This window comes from Crocodylus siamensis, chromosome 1 (assembly GCF_052110815.1).
Source record: "Crocodylus siamensis isolate JL-2025a chromosome 1, ASM5211081v1, whole genome shotgun sequence".
Lineage (NCBI taxonomy): Eukaryota > Metazoa > Chordata > Crocodylia > Crocodylidae > Crocodylus > Crocodylus siamensis.
Window position 1 is genome coordinate 77,280,874 of NC_143395.1, and position 20,893 is coordinate 77,301,766.

Here is a 20,893-nt window from a genome sequence, read left to right on the forward strand (position 1 = left end):
GGACTATTTCTTGTGAAATGATGTGAAATGGAGCTTCAAATTGCTTCCAATTATCCCATGTGCTGCCTAAACTCAGCCAAAGCCTTAGCCTTTGTCCCTTCTAGATACCATTCTGCAGCCATGGAAACAGATGGGTTAGCCTGAAAGTATGTTGAATTTTATCTGCAAAGAAATGAAATTTTCTCATAATGGGAGAAATTTGAAGAAGGCACTGAATGAAGGTAGTTCACATTAACCCAGCTGTCTTCCACTTAAAACAAATCCTTGGATCAAAACTTTGAAGATTTTAAAGGAAAGAATCTCTCTCATGCAGAAATAATCTAAAATTTAAAAGCTTGTCATCAACTGGAAAGCCAAGATTTCTATGTTTACTGGTATGTCACTTCCTTTTCTGCTTCAGATCACTTGTAAATCCAAGTAATATACATGGGTAAGAGGAGAAAAGGTCCCTAGCTACTATTGGTTGAAACTAAGAGATAATTTTAACTAAAGCCCATGCACCCAGTGGCAAGATCATCCTAAAGCAGGGTTGGGCAAAATGCAGCCCAGGGGCCGGATGTGGCCCACCAGGCCAGTCTATCCGGCCCACAGGGCCGCTAAAAAGTCTAGAAAATGAATATTTATCTGCCCTGTGCTACCTGTCATGCAGCCCTTGATGGCTTGTTAAAACTCAGTAAGTGGCCCTCTGCCCAAAATAATCGCTCACCCCTGTCCTAGAGTCTGAAGGAGTTTTCCTGGATTGTGTTGACCTGTTTGTTGAATTCAGTAGAAGGAATGATATAAAGTATAAAGATCACAATCTGTCCATTTTATACTGCATTTTACATATGCTGTTATCCCATAGTCTGTGCTGTTTTCATGCTTAAGTTTCAAAATTAAGCATCAATTAAAATAAAAGGAGCAGTTCAGACCTTAGAGAGTTGTTGTTTCAGGGTGCTGCAGACTCAGGGAGGCAACACTACTTTGGTTTCTACTCAGTTCATATTTGCTAGCTTTATTTCACAACTATAAGAACTAGCAACATACCTTGATAAACATTAACGCTTAAGTTTTATAACATAATATTAGGAGAAGAGGGAAAAGCTGAAGAAAATCCCATCATTGTCGAACTGCTGAAAAGACAAGTATATGAGTATAACAAAGTGTGTGTGTGTGTGTGTGTGTGTGTGTGTGTGTGTTGGGTGGAAGGAGAGGGGAAGCAAGGGGTGTTTTTAGTGCATTTGGTCAGAGAAACAATGTTTTTTCTCAGGACCTTTCAGAAGCTTTGTAGTTCCATTAGTCTTCAAGGGCTAGAAAAGAATTTATACTTTACAGCCTATTTTTATGGTACATGTGGAGAAAACAGAGAACTTGTCCTCAACATCAGTCCCTGGAGCTTTTGGTTTTGAGAGCGTTAATTGTCTTTATATTTCAAATAATGTTTCTTAGAGGACAGAGAGAAAACTAAGTTTCTTTCAACTGATACATGAAATCATGATTAGATGTGCATCAACCTATTAAGACATTCACAAGGCAAATTGACACGTTTCATGAGTTCATGCATTAAAAAGAAGCAATTTTACAATACAAAACTGACTCAAAGCCTAAAATAGTGCATGTGCTTAAGCAAAATTATGAGAATTCATCTTTGCTAAGTGGGGACAGCAATTGTGAATTTGCTCCCACATACAAAATTTTCAACTGGTGATAGCTTACTGTGAAAGACAGAATTACAGTATAAAATTTATTCATGCTTTCCTTCTCTACAGAGAAACAAAACCAAGAGTGATATTGTTTCCTGTTCAAACACATCTTCAGTTGCCTTGTTTGCTTTGATTCATTGCTATTCAATGCCATTTCTTCTCATTTATCTCAGGTTCACTGTAGCTTTAACTACACAGTAAATCAGCCCAACACATTGTGCATATTCAATTACGAATCTACAAAACACTACCAATGGCCTTACAGATGGCACTCTTCACAGACTAAAAGGGAAAATTAAAAGCAATCAGGTTAAGTGAAAACTAGTTAAAATAATAGATTTTTGATTCACTGGCAATTCAAAAAGCCAAGGAGTGCATTTGGGGTTGGACCAAGAACAATAAAAAAAAAATTGGTGTGGAATGCAGTTAGTAATTTAGTTTGCATATTGACTATTTAAATATGTTTTTTTTTAAATAAATGTAAAGAAATTAAAATAACCTAGGAAGATATCCCAAACAGAAAATCAAAGTATTTTATTTAAAATGTCAGAACAGACATTTTAGGGGATGCCTGTTAGGGGATTCAAAGACAACAGCAGAGTATAAGGAAACTTAAGTAATGTAAAGAAGAGGCACAGGGCCAAACCTCACCTCATGAAGAGTGGTAAATGCCTAACTCCTGACCAGCGGGCAACACCAATCTCTTTCAGGGATCTCGGCCATGACAGCATTCCTGAGTCGGTGCCTAAGTCACATCGTTCCTTTCTCTCAGACAAGAAAAAGCAAGAACCCCAAAGAGCATGCTGCACTCACTTTTATCTAATAATCCAGTAGCTGGGCACTCATTTGGGAGAGAAAAGACCCACTCTAACTGATTCAGACTGGGGTTCTCCTCCATCCCCAGGGAACAGCTTAACCGCTAAGGCTACAGCCTGTCCTGAGCCTGATTCATTTTCTTCATTTCTCAGTTTCACAGTCCCCACCCCCAAGAACATAAATATCGTCCTAGAATCATACATTTCCATCAGGAAAGAAGTAAAATGTTTACTCCCTCCCTATTTTGGTCACTATAAGTAGCTACTATTTCAGCTATCTTTGCACCATCATAACATTGAAAATGGCAACTTTATGGTGAAGAGAAGTCTGTGTCTTTGTCCATGCTGCTCTGGCCAAGCTATCTACTTGTTATGTTTAGTCTGGTCCATGGGGATCAATGATATGGCTCGTGGAGCCAGTTCATCTATCTGGCTAGGCTATCAGAAGTTGAGGCACATGATTGCATTAGAGTCATTGGACAAAATGTGTAAATAGCTTTGAGAGTAGGAACAGGAATTCAGGGCTCCTCTAACCCAGGTGAGTGGCCTAACCACTAAGTGACAAATTCATGGCTCAATTAATCTTAGTGCCTTGTGGTAGAGTGGAACAGCTCCAATAGCAGGGTAGAGAGAGCTTCCATCCAAAATGCAACAGCATGGTGGTTAGGACACTCTCCTGGAGCTGACAAAGGCAATGAACTCAGGTCTCCCATTCCCTGACTTCATGTTCTAAACCAGTCATTTTCAACCTTTTTTTAATTTGTGGACTCCTAAAAAATTTCAAACGGAGGTGAGAACTCCTCTGGAAATTTTGAATGGAGGTACGTATGCCTTTGAATTGTAAGTGTAGGTAGTCACATACTTTTGATTGATCGCAGTAATCTTTTGTGGCCCCCTTAAACATAGTTTGTGGACCCCAGGGGTCTGCAGACCACAGGCTGAAAACCACTGTTCTAAACTCCAGGCTATTAAAAAAATAGCAGCTGTTTCCTCCTCCAGCCATGGTCTTTGAAAGAACAGTTGTAGGTGCTTCTTGTCAAGAAGATTCCAGTTGGATACACATGCCTTCCTGCAGTCCTGACTTCAGGCACAGCATTGCCACAGTGGTTCCCCGTTGGCAAGTTCCATGCAGCTCCCTCCCTGCATACTATTCCTGACTATCCCCATATACTGCGGATTTTAATCTGGGGGCCAAGACCTAAAAGTTAGGTGTTACAGCAAAATTCTGTATTTGATCTGGCCCAGAGACAGTTATGTATGTGCAGTGGCAGAAAACCAGGGGCATACAGAGGTAGGAAGCACCCAAGTCTGTGAATACCAGTGGCATGTATATTTTAGACTTGGTTGCCTAAATTTCTTTGTGGATCTAACCCATAAGTGAAAATGGGAAACAGAAGTAGGCTCTTTAGTCATCTAGATGTGTTAGGAAAATTTACCTATATTGGAATGTAATATACTCACAAATTTTAGGGATTTAGATCTGCCAGGTAGTGGAAAGTATGTATTTGCTGTATTGCTGGGTCCGCATTTCTGCTCTAACATTCACATACTAATATAGTCCCTCTCTACATTATAGGAATTGCCATTGTACATAAAACGGTTTGAACCCAACAGGAGAAGAAGGGCACCAATTCATCAGGAATTTTCCTTCTTCTCCTGCAGACCTTGAAGGCAATGACTGGGCAACAGAGCCTCCTCTCCAAAGGGAACCTGTATCATCCCTGGTTTTTTCCCCCATGGGTGCACAATAGAAAACTGGGAGAAACAGCAGGAGGCTAGCTCCCCAGTGAATACCACCGACAGTTACGTATCTCAATCTGTTTTAGAAACATGCCACCAGGTCAAAAGCTAGTCGTTAATGAATATCAAACGGTAGACTCAGGAGGGTAACAATCATTTTAAGAGCATCCCCCACTACACACACACCATTAATTTTATAGACACTGATTCTCAAGAAAATAAATTGAAGAATATTCGTAGTATATTCGTAGTATGGGAAACAAGCAGGAGGAACTTACCCTCCTGCTAGCTGACACCAACCCAGACATAATGGGGCTCACTGAAACGTGGTGGGACCCAATGCATGACTGGGCTGTAAATATCAAGGGTTATAGGCTGTACAGAAGGGACAGGACAGAGAGGAAAGGCGGGGGTGTGGTGCTTCACATTAAGGAGGAATACACATCTTCTTCATTTAGTACAGAGTCAGAGGAGGGGCATTCTGAAGTGCTCTGGGTTAGAATACAAGGCAGTCGAGGGAAAAGAGATTTAACAGTGGGGGTCTACTACAGACCACCCAACCAAGGGGAAGAGCTAGACCAGGAATTCTTAAGTCAGCTCACGTTGGTAGTTAGGTCAAAGGACGTGGTCATCATGGGTGACCTGAATTTTCCAGACATCTGCTGGGAAGAGCAGTCAGCCAGGTCTGACCGCTCACGTAGGTTCCTAGCCCAAATGCAGGACCTCCAGCTAACCCAGGAGGTGCACAGCTCCACCAGGGGAGACGCCTTGTTGGATCTGGTGCTGGCCACGGGTGACGACCTGGTGAGGGGGCTGCAGGTGCTCAACCACCTGGGCGACAGTGATCATCACCTGCTGGAATTCACCATCCAGCGCAAGGTGGCAAAGGCCTACAGCAAGGCAGCAGCCCTGGATTTCAGGAGGGTGGACTTCAATGAACTAAGGAGAATAGTTGGGGAAACACTGAGGTCCCAGAGGGGAGGGGAGCCAGGTGTCCAAGAAGAGTGGTCGCTCCTTAAGGAGATGATCCTCCAAGCCCAAAAGGGAGGTAATCCCAACACGGATCAAAGGGGACAGGAGGACGCAAAAGCCCCCACGGCTCACCGAAAGCATCCAGGAATGTCTCCTAGCTAAGAGGGAAGCACACACCCAATGAAAGGGAGGGGCCATCACCAGGGAGGACTATACTGTGGTTGCTCGGGGATGTAGGGGGTCAGTCAGGAAGGCCAAGGTGGAGATGGAACTGGGACTTGCTTCCTGGATCAAGGACAACAAGAAGTCCTTTTTTAAATACATAGGGGGCAAAAAGAAGGTCCCGGGTAATGTGGGGCCCTTGCAGGACACGCTAGGAAATTTGGTCAGCACACCAGATGACAAAGCTAACATAGTTAATGATTTCTTTCCCTCCATTTTCCTGAGCAGGGACCAGAACAGCCACCACCCCTCTGGGCCCCCCTTAGGTCCCAGGGGAGGCGCACCTAGGCCAAGGGTTAGAGAGGAACTAGTTAGGGAACTTCTGGAGGGACTGGATGTATTCAAATCAGCTGGTCCGGACGATCTCCACCGTAGAGTACTGAGGGAATTAGTTGAGGTCATTGCGAGACCCCTGGCACAGCTTTATGAGCACTCGTGATGCTCTGGTGTGGTGCCAAAGGACTGGAAGAGGGCCAGTGTGATTCCCATCTTCAAAAAGGGCAGAAAGGAGGATCCGGGAAACTATAGGGCAGTTAGTCTTACCTCGATCCTGGGCAAGCTTTTTGAAAGAATTATTCTGGCACATGTCCACGAGGGGCCAGCAGGGGAGATTATACTTAGGGGCAACCCACATGGGTTCATTAGAGGCAGGTCCTGTCAGAACAACCTGGTGGCCTTCTAAGGTGACCAGGTCATCAAATCCTTAGATGCAGGGGTAGGAGTGGACATAGTCTTCCTGGACTTTCGAAGGCCTTCGACACTGTCTCTCACCCCGTTCTCATTAAGAAACTGGGGGAGCGTGGTGTCGACACCTACACAGTGAAATGGGTTGCCAACTGGCTGGAGGGCTGCACCCAGAGCGTGGTAGTGGATGGGTCATTTTCAGCCTGGAGGGATGTGGGCAGTGGGGTTCTGCAGGGCTCGGCCCTCAGGCTCGCACTGTTCAACATCTTCATCAGTGATTTGGACGAGGGGGTAAAAAGCACCCTGTTCAAATTTGCTGATGACACTAAGATATGGGGGGATGTGGGCACATTAGAAGGGAAGAATAGGCTACAATCAGATCTAGACAGGTTACAGGGGTAGGCAGATGAGAATAGGATGGGATTCAATACCGACAAGTACAAGGTGATGCACCTGGGGAGGAAGAACCAGCAGCATACCTACAGGCTGGGGAACTCCCTTCTCATCAGTGCAGAGACAGAAAAGGATCTTGGAGTCATTATTGATGCCAAAATGAACATGGGCCGGCAGTGTGGGGATGCAGTCAGGAAGGCCAACCACACCTTGTCATGTATCCACAGATGCATCTCAAGCAGGTCCAGGGAGGTGATCCTCCCCCTCCATGCGGCACTGGTCAGGCCGCAGCTGGAGTACTGCATCCAGTTCTGGGTGCTGCACTTCAAGAGGGATGTGGACAACAAGGAGATTGTCCAGAGGAGAGCTACTTGCACGATCAGGGGGCAGCAGGGCAGACCCTACGAGGAGAGGCTAAGGGACCTGAACCTGTTCAGCCTCCACAAGAGAAGGCTAAGGGGCGATCTAGTGGCCTGTTACAAACTAGTCAGAGGGGACCAGCAGGCACTGGGGAAGTTCCTGTTCCCTTGTGTACTACCAGGAGTGACCAGGAATAACGGTCACAAGCTGGCAGAGGGTAGATTTAGGCTAGACATCAGGAGGCGCTACTTCACGGTCAGGGCGGCTAGGATCTGGAACTAACTTCCAAGAGACGTGGTGCTGGCTCCTACTCTGGGGGTCTTTAAGAGGAGGCTGGATGAACACTGTGCTAGGGTTGTTTGACCCCAGTACTCTTTCCTGCCATGGCAGTGGGTTGGACTCAATGATCTGCTGAGGTCCCTTCCAACCCTACAAACTATGAATATGACTTAGTTTAAAAAAAAAGTGCAGTGCAAAAGCCTCCCTGCTCACCTGTCTTTGTCAGTTCTGATGTCTACAATCAACTTCATATTCCCAACAGCACAAACTGCTGCTGCTTTTTCTTCTATGGACAGCAGGCCTCTCTCTCTCACACACACGCACAGATCTCAGCTGCCAGGTGTGATGGCTGCTGCTTTTCCTTGTCACTTCCAATTATAGAAGCATCTCACATAGGGAATGAGTCCGACTTTTGCCAACACTATTCAGAGTTCATCAGTATTGCTGGATTTACAAGTCTTTGAACTCAAAGATTCATCCCAGCCTACAGGCACTGCTGCTTTCCTCTGTGCACATATTGCATACCCAAAAAGCATCTCCCTCTCCTCCCTCACTAGCCTGCTCATGAACAAACACACCAGTAACTGACCCTTCATGGTCCAAATAGACAAGGTGCAAAGCACCTTCACCACCTTTCCAAGTCTTGCTAGAGATCCCAGGACCCTACAGGAACAGATGCTTATTTTTGTTCAGAATAGTCTGCAGAACTTTTCCCTATCACTGATTTAGCTGTACCAGGCTTTTGTAAAGAAGGCAGCTCTATTAGAAACAACCTGCCAACTACCAACACCACCCATGCAGTTTGGTATTCTGACAAGTCTTTTCCCATTCCCTGTTTTTCTTCCTGCCTCAGTTTCTAGCATTGTGATTATGTGAGAATGTTATTTTCCAAAATAGATTTATAAGTCTAGCCTTCATGATGCAGGAAAAAACCCTGACAATCTGATGTTAAATAAATAAATACATACATACATACATGTAGGATTCTTTTAAGCCTAAGCACATAACTGACTTGGGGTTTGACCAAGGATTTTTTTTTTTTAAACTAAGATGCACATCCTAACAAAACACGCATCTCTCCTTTCCCCACAATTTAAAAGGTCATTTTCACCCTGGGACAGGGATATACAGAAGGGCTGGAGATCAGCATTTTTTCTGCAAATATAAAATTGCCCAGAATCAGAACCAACCTTGTCCTTATCTAACAAACTGAAACCTACTATTCCAGCAGCAAAGAACACATGGATGGATAATGAATCATGAGGCTGAACATGCAAAATTTGATTCCTCTACCAACATTATCTATTTTTGAACATAAAATAAAATGCATTACAGAAAAATAGAATTCTTAAATATTTGTTAACCAATTGACCAAATAAAATAGAAAAATAAAGTCTCCTTTGAAATTATTTCAATTTTATAAAAGATGACACATTTCTTAATTCCCATTTTCAAACTAATTGCAGATGTGCACTTGTGATGCCAATGAGCGTTACATATCTAAAGGGATCATGATACTATTTGTATCCTGAGATCATAATTAAACTAGCCCTTGCATGGATGTGCAGCAGGTAAACAGGGAGAAAAAAAGAACACCCCCTTGCATAGCTTCATAAAGGTCAAGCAGAATCGTCATCTGATTGTGCTACAGTACAGAGTGGTGAAATTCACACAGAATCATGCTCCCCCACTCTCCCAATCTCCAATGCAGGGCATGGCTCTGGTGGAAAAATAAACTGTTCCACATGACACAGTAAGAAAGTAAATGCTTTCCCCTTAAACTACCTAGAAAGACAGGCAGGTACTCCCTCTGGGTCAGAGGTGGGCAAAATATGGCCCTTGCAAGCTGGATCCAGCCCATAGCAGGTCCCTCAGCCCCACCCACCCAGCCAGCCAAGGCCATGGCACACGTGGCTACCCGTGGGCTGTAGAGGTGCCACCTGGCATTTGAATGTAGCCCATCTGATCCTCACACATTGCTCTCAGGCACGCTGGAAGCTGTAGTTCACAGGGCCAGGCAGCACAGCAGCGGGATGGGGTGGTATGGTGGCTGGACTTGGTTTCCTGGCAACCCCCACAGTAGTGGCTCCTTCCAGCTGCCATTACCAGCATATCTGCTGCCACCAGCCCCAGCCCTGCTGCCCAAGCACTGTGGCCCATCCACCCAACATCCACTGCCTGGGCTGCTGCAGAACCAATGCCCATCGCAGGAACATCTGGGGAGCAGATCGTGGTTCTGGCCCAGGCCCAGGCCCAGGCCCTGCACTGTCACCACCCTGCAATCCCAGCCCCAGCCATCCATCCCTCACTGCCCACTCCTTCCCATCTGCCTAGCTGACATGTCCTGCCCACAGGTATCCATGGAGACCTTGCTCAACTGCCCTGTCCAGTGCCCCCAGCGGTGGGTATGGGGCAGACAGGAGCAATTAGCATCTTCCTGCCCCTCTTCCCCTTCTCTTCCATCTGCTGCATAGGGCAATGTAAACAGCCATGTCAGGGGGCCAAAGCCAAGTCAGTAACCCCTGCATGTGTAATGGGGAATAACTTAATAGGAACATCGGGAATAAACTAGAACTTGGTCTATAGGTAAGAGATTAGAAGGCTGAGACATTTGATGTGTTAAGGGACAATATAAACTAAGCAATTCTAGGAGGTATGGAATAAAGATCTGCTCTTGCAGGCTGAAGTATATGAACTAAATTAATTAAAAACTGTGGTACATTATTGAGGTTTATATGCCATATCTTGAAAGGCAAATTTTTACAATAGCAACAACATTCAATACATAGGAGGAAAGCCAATTTTAAAGTGAGAATACACAGCAAAGCACTTTAAAGCCCTGAGGTTGTGGGTCACAAAGTACACATTCAGTACAGATGCGCTCTTTTTGAATGCTACTGCAAAGTTTTACAGGTTAATAAGACATACAGAGCCAAATAACATTACCTAGAATAATGCCTGAACAGAAAACACACACTCTTGTCACAGTATATTTTAAGCATGGAGAAGAAGTCCTTGATGGACAAAGGAACAAATCTTAATACCCGACACACAGCTGATAATACAGCTGTGTCCATTCAGTTCTAGCTCCATTCTAGCTCCAGCAAGGTTCCATCTCCATTCAGAGTTAGAGAAAAGTGAGGGCCCTTTTAACCAGTGGGGAAACTCTTAATATTCTTATACAATGAACAGTTAGCCACAGTCAGATAACTTGAAACTAGTTTTCTCTAGGAAAGGTAATGTATACATTCATGATACATTCTTACTTGCCTTCCAGCATTCTCTGCTGAGAATGGTTTGGTTTCATTTTCAGATGAACATAAAATTGCTCTGTAACAGCAAACTTGAGATAACATTTACTAAAAAGACTTAAGATCATGTCAGAAGTCAAGCACTCTGCAGTAAAAACAAGTGCTTATTAAAAGCCCTATATTCTCTTATTGGTATTTTCCCCACTTCAGAGCTTAAATTATAAATTTAAGGTATATTATTAATCCTAAAGATACTAGCAACCATAAATTTCAAAGCAGCCAAAATGCAACAGTTGAGCTACGAACGGTCAGGGTTACCCCCCAACCTGACTCTGCCTCTTCCTTTTTAAATGATAAGTCATAAGACAGACTTGAACACTGAACATCACCAAGCAGTAGTCTGCAGTACTTGTTTACTGGAGTAAGACAGTATTTTGCTTATACTTTAAATAGCTCTACTATCAAGAGCTTTACATCTTGCAGTCAGCCTATGCCAATTTTACAGCAGAGATGATGCTTGGCTAAAAGCAGAAGATGCAGTTTACCTTCAGTGTGGCAGTGCAGTGACAACATTATGGTTGTAGACCAATAAAAGATTTCTAGTAGACAACAAACTTCTTGCATTACTGTCTCAAGGCAAGAGTATACAGTTGCTATACAGAAGTGGAAATAACATAGAACAGGCACAGATAATGACAGGGAAAAGATTAGCCAGCCAAACTGACAACTATGCACTAACCAGTGTCATGAGGTAAGCCATATATCGAGATGTAGGTGCCAAACAAAACTGCAAGTGGCTTGAAACTGGACAAGCTGTGTCTATGAACCGATTAATAATTTCTGACAGAAATATATGGTAGTTGGGTCCACCCAGAATGGAATGGATAGTTGGCATTATTGCTTCATTCAATAATATTCTGTACAGGCATTACCATTTTATGTTTTAAAAAGAGGGCCAGAAGCATTTCCTCAGCACCTTCTTTTGCTCTTAGAATCCAGCAGCAAATGTTTTCATCTTAAAAATGGGAGAGGGTGTTTGTACTGCAAAGCTGGATAATTTGGAGAGAATTTCTATGTGCCTGAAAATTCTGTACGACCCTACCAAAACTATGTTACATAAATAACAATACAGAACAGAATATGCTTTCACAGTTAATATATCATTGATTCAACTAACATCCAAAGCCATCAAATGAAAAAACATTCTCTCACAAGGAAGTAGCAATTTCTTTTTAACTAAATCTTTCCCCCAGAATTGGATTAATTTGAATAGGTCATTTATTACTCCTAACATATTGCCAGGTTTCTTGCAGATTTCATCTGCCTCCTAATCTAGCATGAGTAAAGTAGATTATGAACCAAAATATAATTAATGTGCTTGCCCAAATAAATGCAGGAGTCATTTAAATAAAATAACACATTGTTACATGTCAACAAAATCCAAGACAAATGATACACTTTAAGATTCAAATGCAAACACCAGAGAGATTAAACAAGTTCTGGCAACTATTTTTACGTAGATTCTATAGATTTTTTATCTTCAGATTCAGGAACTTCCATATTAAAAAGGGCATGGTATTTTAGAAGAGAAGTGACATCCTTCAGTTCCAAACTGTATTCCTCCGCTATTTTCTCTGCAGTCCATGTTTCAGGATGCAGTTTATGATTATTAAGAAAAGTCAGAAGCTCCACAGTACAAATTTTGCCTTTGTGAACACGGTGAATATCTAGAGAACTGTAATGACCTAGTTTTGTAAGTCTATATTCATCTTCTTTAAATGGGAGACTTTCACCTTCAACTTTTACCTGGATCAGTAAGAAAAGAAAGAGTTCAAATCAGTAGGATGCATTTATTTTGTAAATTGTACAAGCCCTACCTATTTCTTTAACAATAATTTTGCCTTTTAAAGGGGAGGGAGGGAGAGGAAAGGGACACCCCTCTCCTGTTTACTAGTCCTAAGAAATGAATGCTCATGGACTGTTCCCCACTCTCCTAAAAAATGCTTTATTTTCCAAGTACAAAGGTTCACAGCAACAATAGTATACAATGAAATCATCAACAAAGCTAACAGCACTTTATTGTGCATTGGCAGATACATGACAAATAGAACTAAGGGGGTGATCTATTTTCCCCTTTATGAAGCATTGGTCAGAATGCAGTTGGAGTACTGCATCCAGTTTTGGGTGCTGTACTTTAAGAAGGATGTGGATAGCCTGGAGAGGGTCCAGAGGAGGGCCACTAGTATGGTTAAGGGTTTACAGGCCAAGCCCTATAAGAACAGACTAAGTGACCTGGACTTCTTCAGCCTCCACAAGAGAAGACTTAGAGGTGACCTTGTGGCCACCTACAAATTTATTAGGTGGGGTGCAGCAAGGTATCAGAGATGCTCTGTTCACCAGGTTGCCTCTTGGGGTAACAAGGAACAATGGTCACAAACTGACAGAGAGCAGATTTAGGCTACACATCAGGAAAAACTTCTTCACAGTACAGGTCAAAGTTTGGAATGGGCTTCCAAGGGAGATGGCGCTCTCCCCCACTTTGGGGGTTTTTAAGAGAAGGCTGGATAGGCATTTGACTAGGATCATCTGACCCCAGCACTCTTTCCCGCCCAGACAGAGGTTCAGACTCGAAGATCTGTTGAGGTCCCTTCCAACCCTGGCATTTATGAACAACCAAATATCCAGCACCCAGTGACCCATTTTCTGAAAAGCCAAAATTCCTGTAAACCTCAGTGAAAGTTCTCAGCCCTCAACATCTTTGGAGAGGAAGAAAAAAAGCTACAGATTTCTATATTTCAACTTGACTGTAGATGCTTAATGTCAAATAATGACATGTGAAAATGCTGCACTACATATTTAACTTGACACCATTTGCCTATGTTTGCATCAGAGCAGGCACTTTCTACTCTTCATCTTCTAGTAGAACTTAAAAGAATATAAATGGGAGAAGAAAGGATGACTTTTTCTGGAAACAGTTTCTCAGGTTGTAAAAAACAACCCACACCCACCCACCCAAACCAGCTTCTATACATTTTACGACTTCCCTTTTCCTCCGGTCCAGTTTGGTTTGTTCGGTTTGTTTGTTTTTTTCATTTGAAGCTTTGGTGCAGTTTTGCACCCTCTAGTTTTGTTCTGTGAATTTCTCAAAACGTTTTTAGCATCTCTTCATACTCCTCTTTCCAAGTTTGGTTCAAAATCAGCTATCAAGCTCCCTGCTCCACACTGGGGGCTGGGAGGGAAGGGGAAGAAAGTAGCTTTTATGTCCCAAGACCAAGAGAATTTCTTGCAAGCCCACAGCCACTGGTTAACTCAAGTCATCAAGCATCAGCTTTTATCTGCGCTAAATTTTAAAGCATGCTGAGGCTTCAGCCACTCACTGAAGGGTGAATCATTTACAGAGAATACTTAACCTCACAGAGCAAAGCCCTCTTGTTTTAGTCCATTCTAAAAGTAACAGGGTAGATGAAGAAACCTGTGTGGAAGACGAGGCAAACCAAGGCATCAATACAGACTGAAAGTACCCTTAACAAATTGCACTGGACCCCAAATTTGGGATTATATTAAGTAGAATAAAATATATAAACATAAGACCTTGCTGGGCAAAAACTTTGCCTTTGTTAATGTGGGGACTGCATCTGAAACACAAATCAACCATCAATACCTGCTATTTTTTAAAAACAGGTAGCTTCTGGGCGCTAAGGCAACCACCTGCACCAAACACACACACACACACCACTCAGTTCTGGATATCCTTATAGTTTGGCCACGTGAAGAGTGGATACTGCGGTGCACCCACTATGGAAAGAGACTCACTTTCCCAGGTGGATCCTTTGAATCGACATAGACATGTTTTAAAAAGGCAAGAAGCCTGTTGTCTTTTTTGTGGATTTCATGTTGGATTTCTAGATAGTGAAAAGAAAGAGAGATAGAAAACACATACAATATACTCTCCTTGGCTTGCATTTAATAATAACCAGTCCCCACCCATCACCAGTTTGAATATATGGGAAGGTGAGGTGCCCCCACATATTTCTCAGGAGGGAAAAAAAAAAACGCTGGTTGCTGCAAGCACTGCAACATCCCCAAGCTCCAGTTCATGCAAAGGGTCGCGCTGAAGCACTGGAACACGTTTCCCAGAGAGGTGGTAGAGCCTCCATCCCTGGAGGTTTTTAAGACCTGGCTAGACAAAGCCCTGTCTGGGAGGATCTAGTTGGGGCAGGTTCTGCCTTGAGCAGGGGGTCGGACCAGATCAGAGTTTCTCAACCTGTGAGTCATTTTGACCCAAGAGTTGGTCACAAGAATATATGAAAGGGTCAGAAACCAAGCTGAAAAATGGATTGTCCCATAGAGGAGAAAAACGTGGGAACCTGCAGCTTTTCTGTTGCAGCCTGGCACAGCCCCAGCCTGCAAGGGGCAGCTTGGGGGCCCTCCTGTGCCACACACTGGGGGGCAGCAGGTAGGGAGCAAAGGCCATTGGCCATCCGTGTTTACAAATGGGCCCTGGTCCCAAAAAATGGAGATCCCTGCACGCGATGACCTCTGTCCGACCCGCGCTTTCTGTAAGTGTGGGTCTGTGACCAAAGGGTCCAACACAAACTAGTCCCGAGCCCCGGGGCGCCTTGCCACACCTCCCGTTGCTCGCCAGGGCAGGGGGCCGGGCTGCACGGGCCCGGGAACAGCAGCTCCCAGCTTGCCCCGCGCGCGGCTTTCACGTCACTGCCGCTGTGTCGCGGGGGGAAGGGGCACTCACCGGGCGACTCGACGGGCCGGGCCGTGGGGTACCACGGCGCGCGGGTGGGCTTGGGCTCGTCGATGACGCGGAACGCGCGGTTCTCCACGTTGAAGTTGCGGAAAGCACGGACCAAGCGGTCCCATATGATCCGCATGGCCGCGCTCCCAGCCCTGTGCCGCCGCGCATGCGCGGGGGGGGGGGTGGCGGCGGCGGCGGCAGAGGGCGCCGCTTAGCGGCGGGAGGAGTGCAGCGCGGGGCGGGGCGGGCGGGTGCAGACAAGGGCGAGAGAGGCGGGGGGTGAGGCGGCTGCTGCTGCTGGGCCCCCGGGTCACCGAGAAGCAGGGCCGGGCTCGCCAGGGGTCGCGGGGCTGAGCCCCGTCTGTGGTCTAGCCATGAGGTTTGCCCCACCTCCGCCCGGGGCTGCCACCCGCTCCGGCACACCACAGACCTGACAGCGGCCTGCCTGGCCAGTAGGGGAACATCTACACTTACGTTGCTGCAACCTCGAGCCATTGGTCCGCGTCCTCTGCAGCGAGAGTGAAAAGGTGCTTTCCCTCCTCTTTATGGTAGCCCTTCAAGTATTCATGTCCCCTCTTAGGCATCTGTTCCCCAACGGCATGTTCAAATTAAAAAATGGCTAGAAGCCAGCTCTCCAGTTAGTGCACATTGTCAGGCACGACCGTTGTAGCTGGTTGGCTCTTTTTAGAGCTTGCTGGACATTTGTACAGTGTGATCGTTACTTCGTACATGTGGCCAGTCTCAACTGATTGCGCGACTGGCCAGTCAGTTTTGCAGTGTAAGTAATGGGTCGCAGAGTAAATAGCAATATTTTACTCAGTTGCACGGGAGAAACAAGGCAGCTGAAGGCAAGCCTGATCCAGCTTCAGGCAGGGGGTTGCATTAGATGACCTAGTCACTCTAGAGGTCCTTCCAGCCCTGCTTCTCTATGAAAAGGGAGGAAGAATCGGAGTGCTTCCCAACCTTTCTTTATCACAGTATCACAGCTGGCCTTTTTTTCCCCTCTCCCCTCTGATCTACCACCTTGGGTACTATTATATGGCTCAACAGACAGAATTGCTACTTTTTAGATCTCCTGGGAGTACTCTGGAAGCATAGAGGTCTACAGAGTTGCAATTAATTTTGATAAATAAATAAATAAAAGGAAAATGCTACTCTGGCAGAGGGACCCATTATTGTTGCTAAAGAAATAATGCATTTGAAGGGGGAGGGGGTTGTGTAACCAGATCTCTGTTGTTGCTCCTAGGCAAAAACATCTTTCTTTATGTCTGCAAACATACACATAAGTTATCGCTTCTAGGTGAATGTAACATTTTATGTGGGTGTGTTAGGGCTCAAACCTTATTTTTTTAAAGATTCACTGACCACTAAAACTCACAATGAAGAAACCCTAGGCATTCAGCATCCCCCTCCCTTTTGAGTGGGGACGGGGTGCATGCTGGAAGCCTCGGTGCAAGGAGAGTGGGTGCTGCTCCGGAGGGAAAACCACAGAAGAATCAGGCCATATCTATGACCATCTCTGTTGGGGTGAAGATAGAAATGTCCTCAAGGTGGCAGGCTAATCTAGGGTTTTCATTTTGTAGAATTTCAGTCATTCAGTATATGAATCCCGTATTTTTTCAGCATTTTAAAACTAGCCACAGTATGGTATAACAATTGCTGTTTTCCAGCTGAATTGTGAGTATTTATTTTTAAACTTAATGGTGTCCGTCACCCTGCACAGATTATAAAAATATAAATCAAAAAGACTCATTAACATAAACATCTAAATAATCCAGATCAGTGAAAATGTCAATGCAATAGATGCATCTCTTTCAACCTGAAACCAGAATCTAGCCAAATTCTGGTTAATATTTCAAACTGAATCTTTTTATAGTGAGTGGTCCTGATAGTATATAGAAGAGGGCCATTCAGCAGGGCCACAGTAATGTATAGGCAAACTAGGCACCTGCCTAGGGCCCTAAGTGAAGAAGGGGCCCAGTAGTGCTTGTTTTACATATTATAATTATTGAGTGAAAAAAGTAGAGGCCCACAAGGTTGTTTGCTTAGGGCCCATTAAAGGGTTAATCCAGCCCTGCCATTCAGTGTATAATTAAGTTTACCTTTTATTTTTATTACATTTTAGATAGCTCCTAAATTTATGACATTGTGTATGATGCGAAATAGTGGAGCCAGTCTGAAGTTGTGACATTTATTACTGTGTTGTTCCAATTACAAACAAAGCTTTTTTTTCCTTCCAAAAGAACAATAAAAATCCTCCTCTACCTTTATATGGGATTGATGTATAATTAGAACAATATGTCTGTGTGATACTGGCCAAGCCATGTGACTCTTACGAGTGCTGTGCAAGGTCATCTATTCATTAATGGTGGCAGGCTCAACTTATATTGAAAAGGAGCTATGATGGCTGTGTAACCCACATTATCAGCATGATGTAGTTCCTAGGATCTACCCGGAGCAGGAGGCAGGCAGTAATCTTCTCTCAAGAAGCTAGTAGCTGAGAAATCCAAAGAGCCCTTGACCAGGGAACATGGAGCTAGGGAACCTTGGGTCCCCAGCTGGAGCCACAAAGCCAGAAAACAGCCCACAAAGGCCAGGCACAAAATTTATACTTATTATGTGGTAGGAGCACAGAAAGCACTGTACAGCCATAACCAAACAGATAGTCAGGTCACACAGAGCCTGTAAAATGGTGGATCCCTATCTAAAATAACTCTGGATGGAAGTGGATGCGAATTCCATGTGCCCGTCAGGGCATTTGTAAAGATTGCTGTTTTTGATTAAGTGCTGTGCTGATTGGGGACACCACATTCACATAGGGGGCTCTCCAAGATGTTCATCTAATATAGTGCTGTTAAGAAGCATCCATATCCAGATCTCAGTCTCTTCAGCTTGACCCATGCTTCTCTGTCAAAGTTGTGCCCAATGGGGGACTCATTTGGTGTTAGTATAAAATTATGTAGGCATAGACTTCAGACTGGATTACTCTGAATGATCATTTAATTCCCATTCACACCCCCCCTTATCTAAATTTAGTGCAATACACAAGGCTACAATACCTGGCCTGCTAGACTCTCTGTGGGCCCAAAACCCTGGCAGCAGGGGAGTGGTTAAGATCTGTCTTCTTATGTCACTTGGTCTCATGCGCTGGAGTACAGGGAATACATGTGTGTGTGTATGTTGTGCAGCCTGTTTTAAGTCCCAGTGCACTGTTAAGTACAGTGCTGAGCTTTTTAGTGCAACAACTTCTGGACCATACAGGAGCACAGTAATCTGCTGGGGTTTATACCATTGCAAGTGCGGTGGTTCTGAGCACTTTGAAGTTGTTGTGCTATGTTGTGTTACTTAAACATCTGAAGACAGCTACCCGTGGAGAAACTTTACTCCAGACCTTCTGAATGAGATGTTTATAGGTGATGGAACAGTCTAATGTGATTTCTTGGTCAGTTGCTCTTGGCTCAATGTGAAAAGCTGATTGTCTTTGTGGAAGACAGATGATACTGATTTATTGATGCTACCCCACTGACCTCTGGCCTCTTGAACACCCTGCCCCCACAACTCCATGACACTCCTGTACTATTGTTGGGAGTTTGTCTGCATTATGTTGAATGACCATAAATCTGGTTAATTGTCAGCTGGCCACCCCATCCCTCAAGTTCACGTTGCTTCCTGAGAGAGGCCAGTGTGTTTGATGCAGAACCACTTTGCGCAAAATGGCACCCAAAAAGACTCCGAAAGACGCTGAAAACTTTCTTTCGAGCCTCACAGTTGAGGTGTAACTAACAGTTGCAACTGTAGGTTTTTGCTGGTGTGTGTCCAGGCACTGTTCAGCAGAACACCTACTTATGAGCACTGTGACAGGTAAGATGCAGCAGGAAATTGGAATTCTCCAATCAGACCTCCCCCCGCCTTAATTTTCATCCCAGAAAACTGGAAAAGGCTCATTCCTCTGGACCCAAACACTTCAGTTCCCAGTTCCCAGAGCAGGGAAATGAAACCCAGGCATCCAGGTTTTCCCAGCTGGGAAGTAGAATGCAGGTGTTCCACCACGTGGTCAATGCTGGGTTGTGAGCAGCTGTGCAGTTTCCAGCCCCAGGCAGGAGAAGGGGTCCAGACAAGGGAACTCACCAGACGGTGTCTTGGTGTCTTCTTTGTCTGGAGACTCTGGGTATGGGAAGCCCTGTCATGGAGCCCCAGATGCTGGATCCAGGATAGTCAGCAGAGGCATGTGCGTAGAGGGTGCCAGCGAAATAAGGACCAAAGGAGACGCTCAGTGTGGGCAGTTGGATTAGACAGGTTGGTGATTGCTTGCACCTAAACTGCCATGGCACTTGAATGAGCCATCCATCTCAGGAATGTGCTACAAAGGTCCAAGAATGGCGGTCTCCAGATGGCCACCCACTGTCTAAGGGAGGTCACTTTTGCTGCTTTGGAGCTGAGAGAGTTGTAGCACCAGGATAAGGAGCTTATGTATAGGGTCAAAGACTTTAGGATCCAGTCATGAGACCTTTGAGTGGTGTCAGCATCGCCTCCCACAGAGAGACTGTTGCCCTCCTGGGCAGGAGCGGTGGAGCAAGCTGCTACCCACCCCTCTCACCCCAGCATGGAGAGCTCTGCTCTGGCGACTCTTCTGTGGGGCAACATACCAAAGAGGCCTATGGAGGGGTCCCTGGGTGGCAGCTGTGGGGGAACGCTTTACACTGTGCATTGATTAGGAGATGCTAGGGGACAGGAGAGCCCTAGAACAGGAAATCTGGTGCATGAGAGCCCCTGACCTGTGGTCCAAGAAGCCAGGAACACTCCTTGGACCACAAGTCAGAGGCTCCCACATGTCAGATCTGCTCCAGGGTCCCCCAGTCCCTCTGCCCAGGTCGCACTGTGGGGGAGTGGCACAGCCTCTGCGGGGATAGACAGCCCTCTGGGCTCATGTCCACAATTGTTATTTATAATGCACACATGAAGTTTGGCAGCAACACATTGATAGAATTACCAAGACCCTAGCCCTAATAAATGAGCACACCCCAAAGTAGCGGGCAAATCTGGTAACAAAGGAGGGAGAGGAGAAGAAGAATGAGGGTGTCAGCCAGGTCAGGCGTCTCACGTTAATCTGTGTGTGTTTGTGTGCATGACTGCTTTGGGGACTGGAGGAACCCAGCCCCACTGAACTGAGTCCTGCAAGATAGCTCCATTGGGGGTGAGGGCTTGCAGAAGGGTGAGATACAGCTCCGTATAGAAACACAAGTAACACAAGCAACACATTGATAGAATTACCAAGACCCTAGCCCTAATAAATGAGCACACCCCAAAGTAGCGGGCAAATCTGGTAACAAAGGAGGGAGAGGAGAAGAAGAATGATGGCTGGATAGCCAGGGTTGTGAGCAGTGGTGCCCCTGATGCACCATAGAAGCCCACAGAAGGCAACCCATGCCCCAGTGTCAGGGTGTGGGTACTTGAAGACCTCTGGCCCTACTCATCCAAGAAGGGCTTCTGGTCCACATAGGTGGGGAGGAAGTCACCCAGGTCTTCAAAGATGTAGACAGCCTGCTGCGGTGTGGGGATGTAGCCATGCACATCAGCAGCAGGCTCGCCCTCTCCCCAGTGCTTGCACCATGTGTGGTCATGGCACCAGGCCTGATCCATAATTGAAGTTCTCCTTCCAGTGGTCCAGCTGTCCCCCATGGAGCCTCATGAACCAGGGCAGGAGGGGTAGGCCAGGCCCCTTATGAGGTTTGTGGGGGTGATGAC

General features: G+C 45.3%; 2 protein-coding genes across 2 annotated transcripts in view; one reads left to right on the forward strand and one right to left on the reverse strand.

Moving 5' to 3' along the window:
• Positions 1 to 9,859: 9,859 nt before the first annotated feature.
• Positions 9,860 to 15,315, reverse strand: NDUFAF4 (NADH:ubiquinone oxidoreductase complex assembly factor 4). Its single transcript, XM_090037123.1, has 3 exons — positions 15,149 to 15,315; positions 14,212 to 14,300; positions 9,860 to 12,204 (listed from the first exon to the last, which is right to left on the reverse strand). Exons 1-3 carry the CDS (start codon positions 15,282 to 15,284, stop codon positions 11,911 to 11,913), a joined length of 519 nt encoding a protein of 172 aa, XP_089893249.1. The 5' UTR covers positions 15,285 to 15,315; the 3' UTR covers positions 9,860 to 11,910.
• Positions 15,316 to 15,649: 334 nt separating this feature from the next.
• The window catches only part of KLHL32 (kelch like family member 32), a 299,877-nt gene continuing 294,633 nt past the window's right edge, over positions 15,650 to 20,893 (forward strand). The window contains exon 1 of the mRNA XM_090037127.1: positions 15,650 to 15,675. The gene's annotated coding sequence lies outside the window, so the exon portion shown is untranslated. The remainder of the gene's footprint in view (positions 15,676 to 20,893) is intronic.

Coding starts and splice junctions, on each gene's coding strand:
- NDUFAF4 (XM_090037123.1), bottom strand. CDS start 15,284: ATGCGGATCATATGGGACCGCTTGGTCCGTGCTTTCCGCAACTTCAAC. Junction 14,301..15,148: donor CCGGCCCGTCGAGTCGCCCG/GTGAGTGCCCCT, acceptor TTCACTATCTAG/AAATCCAACATGAAATCCAC. Junction 12,205..14,211: donor CAAAGGATCCACCTGGGAAA/GTGAGTCTCTTT, acceptor TTACTGATCCAG/GTAAAAGTTGAAGGTGAAAG.